The sequence below is a fragment of the Hemitrygon akajei genome, chromosome 18 (genome assembly GCF_048418815.1).
Source record: "Hemitrygon akajei chromosome 18, sHemAka1.3, whole genome shotgun sequence".
Classification (NCBI taxonomy): domain Eukaryota; kingdom Metazoa; phylum Chordata; class Chondrichthyes; order Myliobatiformes; family Dasyatidae; genus Hemitrygon; species Hemitrygon akajei.
Window position 1 is genome coordinate 36,327,244 of NC_133141.1, and position 15,541 is coordinate 36,342,784.

Below are 15,541 nucleotides of genomic sequence, written 5' to 3' on the forward strand. Positions count from 1 at the left end.
TGAAGTGCTGTTCAGAGAAACCAGCAACTAGGAGGTCTCACTGAGATTAAATTAAAAGATGAAACTCAAACCTAAGTCATTCATCTGATGTGTAACTCCTGCTGAGCTTTAGAATCTTCCTGTACAGTCAAGAGATCTCCAGACAAACGCAGCAAGAGGATGGTCATGTTTTGTGGGAGGTGATTCATCCCAGTGAAGTTTATGTGAAATAAAAACACATCAGGTATGAAATAGTAGCTGGATTTTGATTCGTCACACTCATTCATAGTCACTTTAGGCTGAAGTGTGCTCCTAAAGATTACAAACATACTTAACAAATTGAGACAATGTAGGCATTTTGCATTTGTGCAGGTACCTAATTGCACCCAAATTTTAGAAAGGTATGGTAAGGAGGAGTCTCTGTAACAGATTCATGTTTAGTTATAATGCTAAACACAAGATTCTGCAGATGCTGGAAATCCAGAGCAACACACAAGATGCTGGAGGAACTCAGCAGGTCAGGCAGCATCTATGGAGGGGAATAAACAGTCCCGATGAAGGGTCTCGGCCTGAAACATCGACTGTTTAATTCTCCTCCATAGATGCTGTATGATCTGCTGAGTTCCTCTAGCAGTTTCTGTGATGGTTATAATGTTTATTGACTTTGAACTTTGTTCATGTACAAAGAATGGGGTTGGAAATGCAGGGAGAAGGGTTTCCAGTGAAGAAAATGTCTCGAAGAAATCACCAAGCTTGGCACACAGAAGGACAGATTGTATTGCAGGGAGGAGGTGAGTGGGGTAGGAAGTGGTATGATTATTCTGCCACACACACTCACACTCACACTCACTCTGCTGGAGGAATTCAGCAGGTCAGGCAGCATCTTTGGAGAGGAATGAACAGTTGATGGTTCAGGGCCAAACCCTTCTTCAGGATTTGGAAAGAAGGGAATTGGCCTTATTAACAATGCTTGATCCTAATCATCTACAATTTGAACAATAACTTCAAGGACAATGAAGAATTAAACACGTGGAGTTTAAGCTAGGCAAGAACAGCAGATTTTCCCTTCATCAATATGTTTGTAGAAATAGTCCTGAAGTTCTCTGGTTCCCAGTCTAGTCCAGATTTATTTAACACAGATTTAAATCCCTCAGTAACCATGATATAATCTGACCTGGGATCACTTGATTACTAATCCAAATCTTGCAATATTAGTCTACTAAGTTAAGATATTAACCGGTGTGCTGTCATATCAAATCGTATTCAGAACTATCCAGTCAGATTGCAGGCAACAAAGCATAAAATCATTTGTACTTGTTCAAAAATTTTCAATGATTTAAAAAAAATCAGTTGACCTCTTCCAGATGCTCCTTCCCTTTCTCCCATTGTCCGTTCTCTTTTCCTATCATATTCCTTCTTCTTAAGCTGGTTACCCTTTCCACCTATCACCTCCCAACTTCTCACTTCATTCCCCCCCTTCCCCACCCACCCACTTTCCCCCTCGCCCTGTCTCACCTATCACCTTCCAGCTTGTCCTCCTTCACCTCCCTCCACCTTCTAATTCTGGCTTCTTCCCCCTTCCTTTCCAGTCCTGATGAAGGGTCTAGGCCAGAAGAGTTGACACTTTTTTCCTCTCCATGAATGCTGCCTGACCTGCTGAGTCCCTCCAGCATTTTGTTGCTGGAGGTGTTGCCTTTCCAGCATCTGCAGATCTTCTCGTGTTGCTGATTCTACTGCTCCAGCATTTTGTGCGTTTTGCTCCTCCATGATTTTTTTTTGTATGGATTTTCAGATGTTGCCAACTGCCAGGCCGTTGACCTACAGAAGCAAATGAAATGGGCGACTTCCTTGGAGCCATGAGTTTTTGTCACACACACAGACACTCACCCCCCCCCCCCCACAATAGATCTACCCGTTGTACTGATAACTGAGCCAAGTTTGCCATTGTCCCTCCTCTTCAGAGACTGCCTAGAAGCAGACTGGTGGATTTACATCACAGTTGTCTGAAGTGTCCAACTGTGAACTAACTTGATTGGAACTAATAAACAAGATCGGCTGAAACTTGAATTATTTGTTTTAATTTGCAAGGCTGGTCCTACCCCTTTAGTTTTACCTGGATATTGTCTTACAATATATTCCTTTTGATGTCTCACTTTTTGAGAATGTTTCAACATTTGCAGGTAAGGGAAAATTCTGTAGCTCCAATTTTCCAGGGATACAGAGTCTTTGGGGAAAATGTGTACATCTCTGAATTAATTAAAAGGATAGTGTAATTTACTAAACTGCCACATAATCCTGTGTTATTTTTAAAAGATGCATTTACTGGCGTCTTGCTGTCTCTCTGGGATCGGTGGGATAGAATTTCTTGATTACTTGTTTATTTTCTCCCCTTGTAATTAAAGAACACCAAAAAGTAGCTCTATGGATTTGTCACATTTCCATAGTTTCAGAGATGCATTTTTTTAGCAAGAATTTGGTGGGAGCGTTGGGGAAAGGCATTTCCTCCTCTTTTTAAGGTGAGTATGTGGTGTTGATGGGGTGGGTAGTGAACAGGCAGAGAGATTTTCTAGAACATTTTCCCTGCTGCAGCAGTGAGAGAAAAAAGTTTGTCAAATATTCCAAGTGTTATCTCACTTCCTTCCCATCTTGATGACCTGGCATGAACACTTGAAGTTTTGGACCAGCCACTGATTTATCTTAATAATTGAAAGTGTCTGATATCAAAATTTGAAGACTAACTTCTTTTCCCCCTAAAACTGAAAACTGTGTTGCAGAAACAGTACTTGAAATAATTCATACAGAACTTTAGTGTGTTTATGTTCTTTAGAAGTAAATCATGTTGTCTTTCATCTCCCCTCTCATCTTGCCAGTCATTTATAGCACCTGCTCACCCAATAAGGTTTTGTACTTGAGGAAAATGTCCGCAGCCCATATCAGTAACTTAAAACTTCCCTCTCCCTTCGTGACTGTGAATTATGCTATATACATTTCAGTTTGGTTTATTTTCTTGGTATATCTTTGCTGCCAAAAGACATAGGAGAAGAATTATGCTATTTGGCCCATTAAGTATGCTTCACCATGTGATCATGGCTGATTTCTTCCCCCCCCCCCCCCATGCCATTCTCCTACCTTCTCCCTGTGACCTCCGATATCCTCACTAATCGAGAACCTATCACTTTCTGCTTTAAATATACCCAATGATTTGGCCTTCACAGCTGTCTGTGGCAATGAATTCCAGAGATTTACTGCCTTCTGGCTAAAGAAATTCCTCCTCATCCCTGTTCTAATAGAATGATCTTCTGTTCTGTGCCCTCTGGTCTTAATGGAAACATCTGCTCCACATTGACTCTTTCAATACTTGGTAGGTTTCAATGAGATTCCCCCCCCCCCCCCCCCCCATTCTTCTAAACTCCAGTAAGTACAGGCCCAGTGCTATCAAATGCTCATCGTGTATTAACCCTTTCATAGCCAATCAACTTCTGCTAGACGACATCTCTCTTCCTTAATGAAGGTGTTAACTTGTGTTTTATATTTGAAATTTTCAGCACTGTCTGTACCTGTTGTAATGTGGTGATACCAGGACTAATATAATTCCAGTTGCAATCTAACACACACTAAAAATTAAATCCCCAGAAATGTCACGTTTAAACCAATAGTTTTGAAGGAGACGCAAGATATTGATACATGTTCAGATTGTCCTGCAGTTGTGCAATATTGTGAGCAAGTCAGGTGAAAACACTTCTATTTATGCATTCCACAATGTGAAACAAAAAGAAATGGGTGTTGATTTAATACTGCACCAAAGTTGGTAAACTTGTGTGCACTGCTGTAGATAGAATTCTGTTGGAAAAATGTTGAAAGAACTGCAGCATAAGATTACCCTGCTGTAAACTATTATTTATGATACTGTTAACTAATAAAGATATGAATGACTATTCAAACACTTTGAATTACTGATGTTCATGGTACCTAAGCTGGTTGAATATAGTATGTTAAAATATTTTGCAAATGTTAAGTGTGGGCATTACTCCTCACCTTAAAATAGAAAGGTTGTGATTCACTTACTAAATGCAGTTTCTATTGTAGAATAGAACTGATCCATACATACACAAATAAAGCATACCCCATCAAATTGCCTGGACTTTAACTTCCCTGTAAATTCAACTCCAACTGATTTAAAATTCTATACTTTTACATTACTACAAAGCAAACAACAGAAAACAGTTTCCTGCTGCTAAGCCTTTCAGTGCCATCCAATCTCCACCCACCAGAAAGCCCATGTAGCCCTTCCATTTTTCACTCATCCATGTCCATCTCTGAGAGTATCTTAAATGTCTCTATTGTATCTGCCTCTACCACCTCTCTAAGTTCTATATTGGGTTCATTCGTAATCATATTATCTTTGATCCCTTGCTCCATTCTCTGCCGTGTGAAAATGGTTCCTCTGTATGTGCCCTAGAATAGCCCTCTCAAACCTTCAAAGATGTCTGCCAGATTGTCCCTCAGCCTTCTCTGAAACAGTGTTCCCACCTAATCTAGTGTAGTATAAAGCTGTCAGTTCTGCTATTGCTTCTTCACAGCTGGTGAAAAGGTTTGGGGTTGAGAATTAAAAACACAAGAGATTCTGCAGATGCTGGAAATCTTGACGAAGGGTCCTAGCTGGCAATGTCAGCTCTTTTACGCCTCTCCGGAGATGCTGCCTGACCTGCTGAGTCCTTTAAGCATTTTGTGTGTTGGGGCTAAGAATCATTGCTATAGGAAAAATGCAGAGCCATTGACTGTAAAAGGATTTGGGAATTTACACCTTTTCAAGATGCCAATCTTGATACTGTTGAGTGAGGATTAGGGGCTAGTTACCCCATTTTCTTCAAGTAGCACAATGGAATCCTTTATGAATACCTGATAGAGCAGCTAACAGTTACTACCTTTAGCAGTGTAGTACTTCACTACAAAGGTCTCCCGGCTGTCTGCCCTAGGCGCTTCTCAGTCGTCTCTTCCTAGTAGTCAACGAGTTAATAAAGAAGACCGAGCGCTGGAAATACTGCACAAGGCAGGCAATATGTTTTGGAGTGAGAAAGAGTGCCGATGGGACAAGTCCATGGTCTTCGAGAAGTTGGTATGTGCTAATAGAAATCCTGACCATCAGGGGGCGACGTTTTACCGGCCGGCCAGTGGCATCTCTTGCACATGCTCTGAACTCGTTGGCGTCGGCTAGCGGCAAGAACGGGATGGTTGGCATGGTAACAGCGTGCCGAGGCAGCTGAGACATGGAGCAGGAGAACGGGCCGGGGCCGGCAGGAGATTCGGAGGAGAGCGGCCCGGGGTCGGCAGGAGATTCGGAGGAGAGCGGCCCGGGGTCGGGTAGGTAGGTAGGGCATAGAGTGGTAGATCCCGGGACGGGCCCTGCATCGTCACTCTCGACCGTAAAACCGACAGCAAGATTCGACAGTAACAGCCAAACACCAAAAGGGAGTCATGTCGCCTCCAACCTCCGAACGCTCCACCCCCAACTTCCCTCCCCACTCACCCACGAACACTCCACCCCCAACTTACCCCCTCCACCTTCCACTCCCAACCCACTAACTCTTCCACTTCCCAACTTCCAACAACATGATGCTAAATTAAATTAAATCTCTTCTGCTTGCACATAATCTGTATCCCTTCAACTCTGCATATTTATGTGCCTATCTAAAAGCTTCTTAAATACCACTAAGCAAACACGAGGAAATCTTCAGATGCTGGAAATTCAAGCAACACACACAAAATGCTGGTGGAACACAGCAGGCCAGGCAGCATCGAGAAGGAGAAGCACTGTCGACGTTTCGGGCCGAGACCCTTCTTCAGGACTAACCGAAAGGAAAGATAGTAAGAGATTTGAAAGTAGGAGGGGGAGGGGGAAATGCGAAATGATAGGAGAAGACCAGAGGGGGTGGGGTGAAACACCACTAAGGCAGTCAGATAGATGCTAGATGATGGACTGAAAATTATGCAGGTAGACTGAAAAATGAAATTGAGATTAAAACCAGATGAACGCAAATTTGAGGGGCCCAGTGGTCTATACTTCCTTCTAATTATTGTGTTCATATATGAATCAAGGACTTGTAATGGAGTATTTCCTGTTTGAACAGCTAGATACTAATGCCCAAAAATAGGCCACCACATTTCTTGTAATAATTTTCTGAACAAGTTCATTAAATGTATCATTAGATGTAAAGTGTTTTAAGATATCTAGAGGCAGATGTAAGGAGTGTTGAATGCTAACACAGTTTAGGTTACAGATGAATTACACATTTAGATTTCTGCTGATTCCAGATGAATAATGGACCTGTCTGGAGATTGAGCAAAGGCAGATCAACCTGGAAGATGGATTAATAGTGTTGACTGACACATTAAGAATGGCTGTTTGGGTAATGTAATGTGGAAGTGTAGCATTGTGGAAGTTTGTCCCTTTGTCACTAAGAAGCCGAAGAGGAAGAATAAATAGAGGAACAAGAATAGTACATAAAGATGTACTGTACGAAGGCTGCTCAGCCCATCAGATACACTCAATCTCATAGACTTGTCCTGAAATTCATGGTGCAGTAGGCAGTGGCTACTTGTTGAGGAGGTCTGGCAGGAGTTTAACAATTAGATATGCCCAAACTGGGAAATCAGACTCTTGAGACTCAAGAAATAAACCTTACCTTAACTGACATCATTGATAAACTGTGAATGCATTTTAGCATTTATTTAAACTTCACTTTTGTTTGCATCTTCAAAAATGGGCAGGCTCACTCAATTCAGTAAAACTCTGATAATCCACTACCTGAATATTCAGTAATCTGAACAGTTCAGCATTTGCTTCACCATATAATGTTTGCCATGCTCCCTTCCCACGTATTGTGGGCCCAGTTCCCATGATCTCTTTAAACTTTCATTGGTTCACTGGAAAATTTATTATATCTTAAACAATATCTGTCAGTGTGTGATGGATTATTGGAGTTTTACCAAATATGCCTTGAATGTGGTTCATTTCTTTAAAAAAGAAAACAGTAATATGTGCAGCACACACAAAATACTGAAGGAACTCAGCAGGCCAGGCAGCACCTAGGAAAAGAGTACAGTCGACATTTCGGGCCAAAATCCTTCAGGACTGGGTAATCCACAAAACAATAGTAAGTGTTGTTTTGCTTCTGACAGCTAAAATGGAGTTGTTTAATTGTCTACCATCATTCATGACTAGATGTGTAGGACTGCAGAATGAAAATTGACTAAACACACAAAATCAGAATTAGAAGGAAGTTTGTTATTTTGCAGCAGCGGTACAGTAAAAGACATAAAAATACCATAAGTTGCAATAATAAATAAATACATAAATAATGCAAAAGAGGAATAAGAAGGTAGTGTTCATGGCTTCATGGACCATTCAGAAATCTAATGGCAGAGGAGATTTAGCTGTTCCTGAAACATTGATGTGGATCTTCATAAGACATAGGAGCAGATTTAGACCATTCATGCCATCAAGTCTGCTCTGCCATTCCATCGTAGCTGATTTATTATCCCTCTCAACCCCATTCTCCTGCCCTCTCCTTGTAACCTTTGACGTCCTGACTAATCAAGAACCTATCAACCTCTGCTTTAAATACTGTATACACAATGACTTGGCTCACACAGCCATCTATGGCAATGAATTCCACAGATTCACTACCCTCTACTAAAGAAATTCCTCCTTAGTACCTCCTCACAAATGGTGGTAATGAAAAGAGGACATGTTCCATGTGGTGAGGGTCCTTAATGATAGATGCTGACCTCTGGAGGCACTGCCTTTTAAAGATAACTTCAATGGTGGCATGCTGGAAGAGCTCATAAAGCCAGGCAACATCTATGGAAGGAAATAGACAGTCTATGTTTCAGGTTGAGACCTTTTATCTGAACTGAAATAAAGAAGGAAGATAGCCTTGTACAAAATGGTGGAGGGAAGAGGTGCAGCAAATACTGGCTGGTGATAGGTGAATCCAGGTAAGGCAGTGGAGGAGAGTGGAAATTGGTAGAAGAAGAAGATCTGATCCATAGGCAGTTACCTCATTTTGTTTATATTATTTGCATGCAAGTATGGTCTTCTAATTTCACTAAGTTGATCCTTCTCTCTGAATATATCTGGTTTTGCTGCTGGCATGCTCTCCTTCACTTTTCATTTTTCCATTATGTACTTCTGGTTCTAAGTTTGGATTTAATTGGGAAGGCCTTTTCATTTTCAGTTTTGACTGAAAAACGTGTTTAGGAAAAATCTTCTGGCTCTTATTTTGGATTCATTAGTACATCAAACACTAAATGACACCTCTGGCTAGGTTATTCCCAAAGATTTAATGAAGCACAGAGAGATGTGTAGAGGCAATTAATCTGTAAACCTCTTGATTTTTACAAGCCTTTAGTTAGTACCTCAAGAAAGAATGTATCAACTTGATTTGAAAGCTGATAGATTCTTTCTCGAGTTATTACTTTCCAACTTATAGTAACGATGTGATCCTATTGATTTCAGAATACTCACCTGAATCAGAGAAGTTGGTACAGATTTCCATGTCGCTGGTTGCTGAGCGAAATCTGCATGCTGAGGAACATAGAATGGAAGATATGTGAGTGACAGCTCAGTAGTTGGAATTTATAATGAGCAGAGCTCTGTCTTTACAACTGAATGCCGACACAGTGATAGTAATAATGTGAAGAAATAGTTTATATCATAACTTGATGTTAATTGGCTTTGTTTGATATGCCACCAATGGATTTCAAAAACTCCAAGGTTTGCTGATTTGTCTTTGAGCTCAGGACACTGGTATAGTTGCTACCCTTAGCCTCAATAGAAAGGGTACAAACTGATCCAGGGGTTCCCTGCTTGCTGTCCTACGAACTTTACAAAGCAGTTTCTATCTGTCAGCTTTGTTGCCCTATGTAGTGAAATTGTGAGTTAAATCTCATGCGAAGAATAGTGACTTGGGTCAGGTACTACAGGACTGCCAACACCCTAGCAAGGGTCACAGGGGCACAAGAGCAAAATAATAATATGGGGGGCATAATTTTAAGATGATTGGAGGGAAGTATGGGGGGGGGGATGTCAGAGTTTTTTTTTTACACAGAGTGGTAGGTGCATGGAATGTGCTGCCAGGAGAGGTGGTAGAGGCAGATACAATAGAGACATTTAAGATACTCTCAGAGATGGACATGGATGAATGAAAAATGGAAGGGCTACATGGGCTTTCTGGTGGGTGGAGATTGGATGGCACTGAAAGGCTTAGCAGCAGGAAACTGTTTTCTGCTGTTTACTAGAGAGGGATCCAATATACAGCATCTTGCACACTCATTCCAGGGGTGACAGTCCAGCCTATTAATGAGGGTGCTCAACGAAGATATCTTTGGGATGGGATATTAAAATGAAGCCATGTCTGACCTTGCTTGTAGATACAGAATATCTCATGGCAGTAATCTGTAAGATATTTACGCCACAACCAGCATCAATAAAATAAAATTGTCTGTTAATTATTCATCTGTTTGGGGTCTTTCTATTCACCCTGGTATTGTGGCTATGTAGCGGACTAATAATCTAGAGCGTAGGACTAATGCTACAGAGGAACAATATCAATTCCTGCAACAGCAGTTGGGAAATTTAAATTAAATTAAATTAATAAATTTGAAATTAACCCGGTATCACAAGTGATCATAAGACATAGGAGCAGAATTAGACCATTTGGCACGTTGAGTTTACTCATTCAATCATGGCTAATTTATTATCTCTCTCAACCCCGTTCTCCTTTCTTCTCCCTTTGACATCCTTACTAATCAAGAACATATCAACCTCGCCTTAAATATAACCAATGACTTGGCCTCCACATCTTTGGCAATGAATTCCACTGATTCTCTACCCTCTAGCTCGAGAAATTCTTCCTCGTATTTGTTCTAAAGGCACATCCTTCTAATCGGTGCTATGATCTCTGGTCCTAGACTCTCTCACTTAAGGGAGCAACTTCAATTGATCTAGGTCTTTCAATATCCGGTATGTTTCAATGAAATCACCCCTCACTCTTCTAAACGCCAGTGAGTACAGGCCCAGAGCCATCAAAGCCATCAAACACTTCTCATACATTAGCCCTATCATTCCTGGAATCATACTCGTAAACTTCTTCTGGACCTGCTTCATGATGATGGGACATGATGACAATGAAGCTGCAGGTATTGTTAAAAGCCATTTGGATATAATGGACTTCAGTGAAGGAAAGTTGCCAGCCTTATTTTTCTGTGTCTCCAAACCCGCTTTTCTTAACTGGCTTAGCAAGTCAGTCGGTACAAGGTCAGTTGGTATGGGAATTGAATTCTGGCCTTGCCAGTGATGTCTGTGTCCCATGAAAGAACAGGCAAAATCAGATGCCTACATTGCAACAATGACTACCTAAAAAGCTTCTCATTTGTTTTGAAGTGTTTGAGTGTTGCTGATGTTGAGGGAGGACTTTTATAAATTCAGTAGCTAAATGTGAGGGTAAACCACATGTACTAATGTAAAAGTAATTTTAGATAAAGTATTAATGTTGTTATTTTGAAATGTATTCTGTTCAATATCATATTACAGAAATTACCAAGGAATGAGTTTAGAAATAATGAGTTTGGGTTAACAGTGTTATAATTTGTATAATATGTATTGTTCTGCATATATAGTACTGTGCAAAAGTCTTAGGCAGTTTAGATTTTTTTATCTAAATTTTGTTTTAGATATTTGTTTTTTGTCTTCTGTATTAGTGTGTCAGTAGAAAAGAGCAAATTTTAGATTTCCATATGTTTATTTTCTAAAAATTAAATGTTAGAGTAATTTTAGTAATTTTAAAGAAAGTAACATAATAGACCACTTTTCAAATAAAAACATGATGACTTTGTAGGTATATAGCCTAGTGCATGATTAAGCAAAGATAACAAACAGGATGCTAATGATCAATGTCGTAATGAGTTGAATGAACTAAGCTGATTAACTGAAACATATGGGTGTACAAGGAATCAAACTGGGTGAAGGACAACCAGATTGAAAGGTAAAGGTGTGGCAGATGTGACAGTTTATCCTTCAAATCATCAATTCTTACACCATGGTGTTACGAATGTGTCACAACTCTGAGGGGCCGAAGGATACAAAGTCGCCCCCTCCTTCTTGAGAATCGCAAGATCACTATTAATTCGGGTCTGGGACCCAGGAAATGAGAGAGAATCCTCAAGGTTTTGGAATGTGTCCTGGCCCCTCAGCAAGACAAAGCCACGGATAACGGCCATTGTCTCTTGGAGACGGAATTGTGTATTGAGTACTGTACTATTCATTGAAGCCCTCAGGGGATGACCAGAGTGGGCTGGTTGAGGGATTGCATCATCCCAACCTGATTGACATCTGAGACCCCGTGAGTAAGGATAAAAGAGGGTCTGGGGAACAACCCCTTCAGACACACCAGGAGAAACGTATGAGACCGGTGGGGACTTGTGTGTGTGTCCATCCTTGCCTGGATGACAGGTCCTCCACGGAACGGCCTCGCTAAAGGACGAATACGGATCAAGATCAGATCAAGGAAAGCCAGCAAGTTTCTTTTCTCAAAATCTCTCTCTCTCCAACAATTGCAAATTCAGCTGAAGCCAGCAAACCAAAGGCTGAAGCCTGCATGAACTGAGTGACTTTTATATTTCCATCGGACAATACATTATCCCCTAGACAACGATAGAGCTTATTTCTCATTGATTATTATTATACCCGCACTTTCAGATTTAGTATTGACGACGTATATTATCTGTATGTTTGCATTGATATTATTTTTGTGTATTTTTACTAATAAATACTGTTAAAAATCATATCATCAGACTTCAACGGACCTCTCCATCTTTGCTGGTAAGTGACCCAGTTATGGGGTTTGTAACAATGGAAAGAATGAGCATAGCAACAAGACACAAGGTGGTTGTGGTGTGGAGGAAAATATTTGAGTTAAAGATTTTGATAGCAAAGGGTTAGTATTAGCTTTTGAGTATGGAAACCAGTTTGCAGCTTTATTTGTTATAGATATGGCCTTGACTTTTAGCAGAGACAGTTCATAGAATAAATACCTGCAGTTGCTTATCTTGTAAGAACTAGCCTCAAGGATATGAGACAAACTGTTATTACAAAATTGTATACAGGACTGAATTTTTAATGTTTGGTGTTGCTATGGATATAGTTCAGCACAAGAGAACTGCATGTGAACTTAGCTTATCTATTGTAATTCACAAGGTTAATTGAACAGCCTTTGCTTTTGCAATCAATTTGTACATGTATAAAAGGAACTGTATTATTTGGATTCAAAACCCACTGTTAGCTGTTCCACTCCCCCATGATATTGTGAATAAAGCTCTCTTTACTTTGAAGTCCATGTCTATTTACTTACAATCAACTTTAATTGATTTCCTTAGTAAATTAATTTTCCTAACAGTGCTCATCCTGCATCAGCAAGGTCTCTCCAAAACAGAAATTTTGCAACAGACAGGAGTTTCAAGGTGTGCTGTTCAGGCTCTTCTGAAGAAGCACAAAGAAAAGGGCGAGATTAAGGACCAGAAACACAGTGGTCAGGCATGAAAACTAAGTGCAGATGAGCGAGAGATACATTACACTGATGTCCCTTCTAAATCGGAAGAAATCCAGCACTGCTATAGCTCTGAACTCACATAAACTACTGTAGCCCAAGTACACCCCTCTATAGTCCACAGATGACTTGTCAGAAGTGGTCTTCTTTGAAGAGTTGTTGCCAAAAAGCCATTCTTCTGAAGTGAAACAAAGCCAAGAGACTCACCCACGCACAAAAATACAACGACTGGGGTGCTGAACTGGTGAGTCAAAATTTGAAATTTTTGGCTTGAACAGGAGGCAGTTTGTCCATAGAAGTGCTACATGAATGAGTGTCTGCAGCCAACAGTGAAGCACGGCGGAAGTTCCCTGCAGGTTTAGTGCTGCATTTCTGCAAATGTAGATGGTGTTCTGGTCAGAGTTAATGGAATCCTCAATGCTAAGAAGTACAAGCAGCTTTTCATCCATCACGCAATACCATCACGGAGGTGTCTGATCGGCCCCAACTCCATTCTGCAACAGAACAATGACCCCAAACATATGTCCAAGTTCATAAAGAACTATCTTCAGTGAAATGAAGAACAGAGTGCAGCAACAGATGGTGTGGCTTCCACAGAGCCCTGATATCAACATCATCGAGGCTGTCTGAGATTACCTAGAGAGACAGCCAAAGTCTGCAGAAGAACTGTGGCAAGCTCTCCAAGGTGCTTGGAACAGCCTACCAGCCAATTTTCTTATAAAATTGCTCAGCAGTGTACTTAAGAGAATTGATGCAGTTTTAAAGGCAAAGAATGTTTGCAGCAAATATTGATTTAGTTTTTTTCTACTGTTTAACTGCTCTTTTTATAGTAAATTGTTTAATATTTAGAAACTTCATTACATTATTTTTGAAAGCATCTTCGCTTCACAGAATTTTTTTAAACTATGTTTAAGACTTTTGCACAGTACTGTATCTTAACTAAAATGTTGCCGTAAGCTCTATCTTCCCCCTGTTTTTAAGTCTTCCAGTCAGTGTTTAGTGTCTTTACAACACCAAAGTCAGTCTTACAAGCCCCCATTTTCAGTTACTTCTCAGTCCTTGGATTTGTTTCCTTCACTTTTTCAGCTTGTGGCGTCGGAGCTCAATTCCAGAGCTGCCAGTAAGGGGTTTGTATGTTCTCCCCATGACCATGTGCATTTCCTCTGGGTGCTCCCAGTTCCTCCCACAGTCCAAAGACATACTGGATAGTAGGTTAATTGGTCATTGTAAATTGTCCTATGATTCAGCTAGGGTTAAATAGGTGGGTTGCTGGGCAGTGCCGTTCGTTGGACCAGAAGGATCTGTTCCGTACTGTATCTAAATAAAATAAATTTTAAAAATCAGGATTATAACTTGTTAAATGTAAGTACTCCATCTGGTGGTTGTTCGTAATGCCATCCTAATTTCAAGATACTGTAACAAAGTGTGTCTCCAAACATGTAATACTGAGGTGTCTCTTCATTGCTCTAATTTTTGGTGTTAATGAGCCCACATTCTCTATACAGGAAAGAAGCTCTGGCAAAGCTAATGACTATTCGATTAGACCGAGAGAATATCAGCACCCTAGGAAATTTTGAGTGCGTGGAAAATATCTGCAGTCTTTACCTTCAGCAGGTAATTCCTGCTCCCGCTGGTGATTTCACTGAATTGATTGAAGAGAAACTGCGTTGTCTTTTGATAGTTCTTTGGGTAAATCAGTTGTTGTAAAATTAAGACTTACATATTGTAAATTTCCAAATTTGTCTCCAGATGGCATAGATATCTCAGCCAGTGAAGTGGTAGTGGTAAAAATATTTTGCCTGAGTACTGTGGGAAAGAGGGAACTTTGCCACTTGCCACCCTGATGCTGGAAAGTGGTGCAATGGATAGAGTGAGGAGAAGACCAGACTCAACCACAATGTCCACCTGCAGCTCTAACTGTGCTTGTACATGAGTGGCAAAGCTCATCCAAACGATTGGTAAATGCATTATGGGCTTCTTTCTATGCACCATTGAACTCCATATCCCAGTTATTAGAGATTGGACACTGCCTGTGGGATTGGGTCTCATGCATCAGAAGCAGAGACAAGAAATAAAATATTAGTTGTAGCAAACCATTTTAAGAATGAATGTTAATAAGGGACGTTGAGGCTCTCATGTTGAATAAGCAAACTAATGTATGGAGATGCAGTCAGTTACCCAAATAGGTTTTAACAGGGGATCATAGTACAGTAATAGCAATGATATCCAAGTTTTCACCTGCAGAAGATGGGACTCTTTGCCCTTCGTTTCTCTATATATTATTTGATCAATCAAATAGGCATACAGAAAATGGGAACTTTTACAAGACAAATTTAATAGAATCTTGAAGAGTTGTGTATGTGTTAATATTTCTTGTGTTGTGTATGTGGAGCTGGAGTTGTGTATGTGTTAATATTTCCTTTTTAATTCACCTAACTCACAATTTAAATCAAATTGTCTTCAAATTCCAGATATTTAAGTTGAAATTAAAACAGATGACACTGAAAATACATAAAAGGCCAGTCTTAATCTTAAATTGAAAATAAGTTAATATTTTATCCTTAACTCCTCATGTGTACTAGATTGTAGAAAGTTTGACAAGCAAAACCTTTATATCAGAAATCATTCCACCTCAGGACATGTGAACAGTTGAGCCTTTAACTGGAAGTTTACATCAGTCATTCATTCAGTCTTTCTATTTCTTCAAATCCAATCACAGAATCAAATTAAGAAGATAGAAAATTTAGAATTGTTTCACAATTTAAGGTAAGTGAGTTTAATGTGATGTGAATTTTGTCACTGGTGAAGTATTGTACTTGTAATGCATAAAAGACACGTTAGTTCAGACAAGCTTGCCTTTTCTCATTTCAGGCGGCACTATTTACACTCTCATTGATGCCTCTCACTCTTCACCTTTCCATTAGTGCCTCTTACCCTTCAGCTTTCTAGTCTTTGAA

The 15,541-nt window shown here is 40.1% G+C and overlaps 2 protein-coding genes across 5 annotated transcripts in view; both read left to right on the plus strand.

The window, feature by feature from the left end:
• LOC140741321 (secernin-2-like) overlaps positions 1–3,920 on the plus strand; it is a 35,065-nt gene extending 31,145 nt beyond the window's left edge. For both annotated transcript variants that reach the window (XM_073071400.1, XM_073071399.1), the window contains exon 9: positions 1,772–3,920. In XM_073071400.1, coding sequence (XP_072927501.1) covers positions 1,772–1,813 — 42 coding nt within the window. In that variant the 3' untranslated portion in view covers positions 1,814–3,920. The remainder of the gene's footprint in view (positions 1–1,771) is intronic.
• A 1,133-nt stretch (positions 3,921–5,053) lies between these two features.
• Positions 5,054–15,541, plus strand: part of LOC140741322 (leucine-rich repeat-containing protein 46-like) — a 37,295-nt gene continuing 26,807 nt past the window's right edge. The window contains exons 1-4 of one of the 3 annotated variants that reach the window (XM_073071402.1): positions 5,060–5,340; positions 8,498–8,591; positions 14,090–14,198; positions 15,304–15,350. In XM_073071402.1, coding sequence (XP_072927503.1) covers positions 5,247–5,340; positions 8,498–8,591; positions 14,090–14,198; positions 15,304–15,350 — 344 coding nt within the window. In that variant the 5' untranslated portion in view covers positions 5,060–5,246. Of the gene's footprint in view, positions 5,345–5,674; positions 5,845–8,497; positions 8,592–14,089; positions 14,199–15,303; positions 15,351–15,541 lie in introns of all 3 variants that reach the window. The other 2 variants (XM_073071403.1, XM_073071404.1) reach the window with 2 other exon arrangements.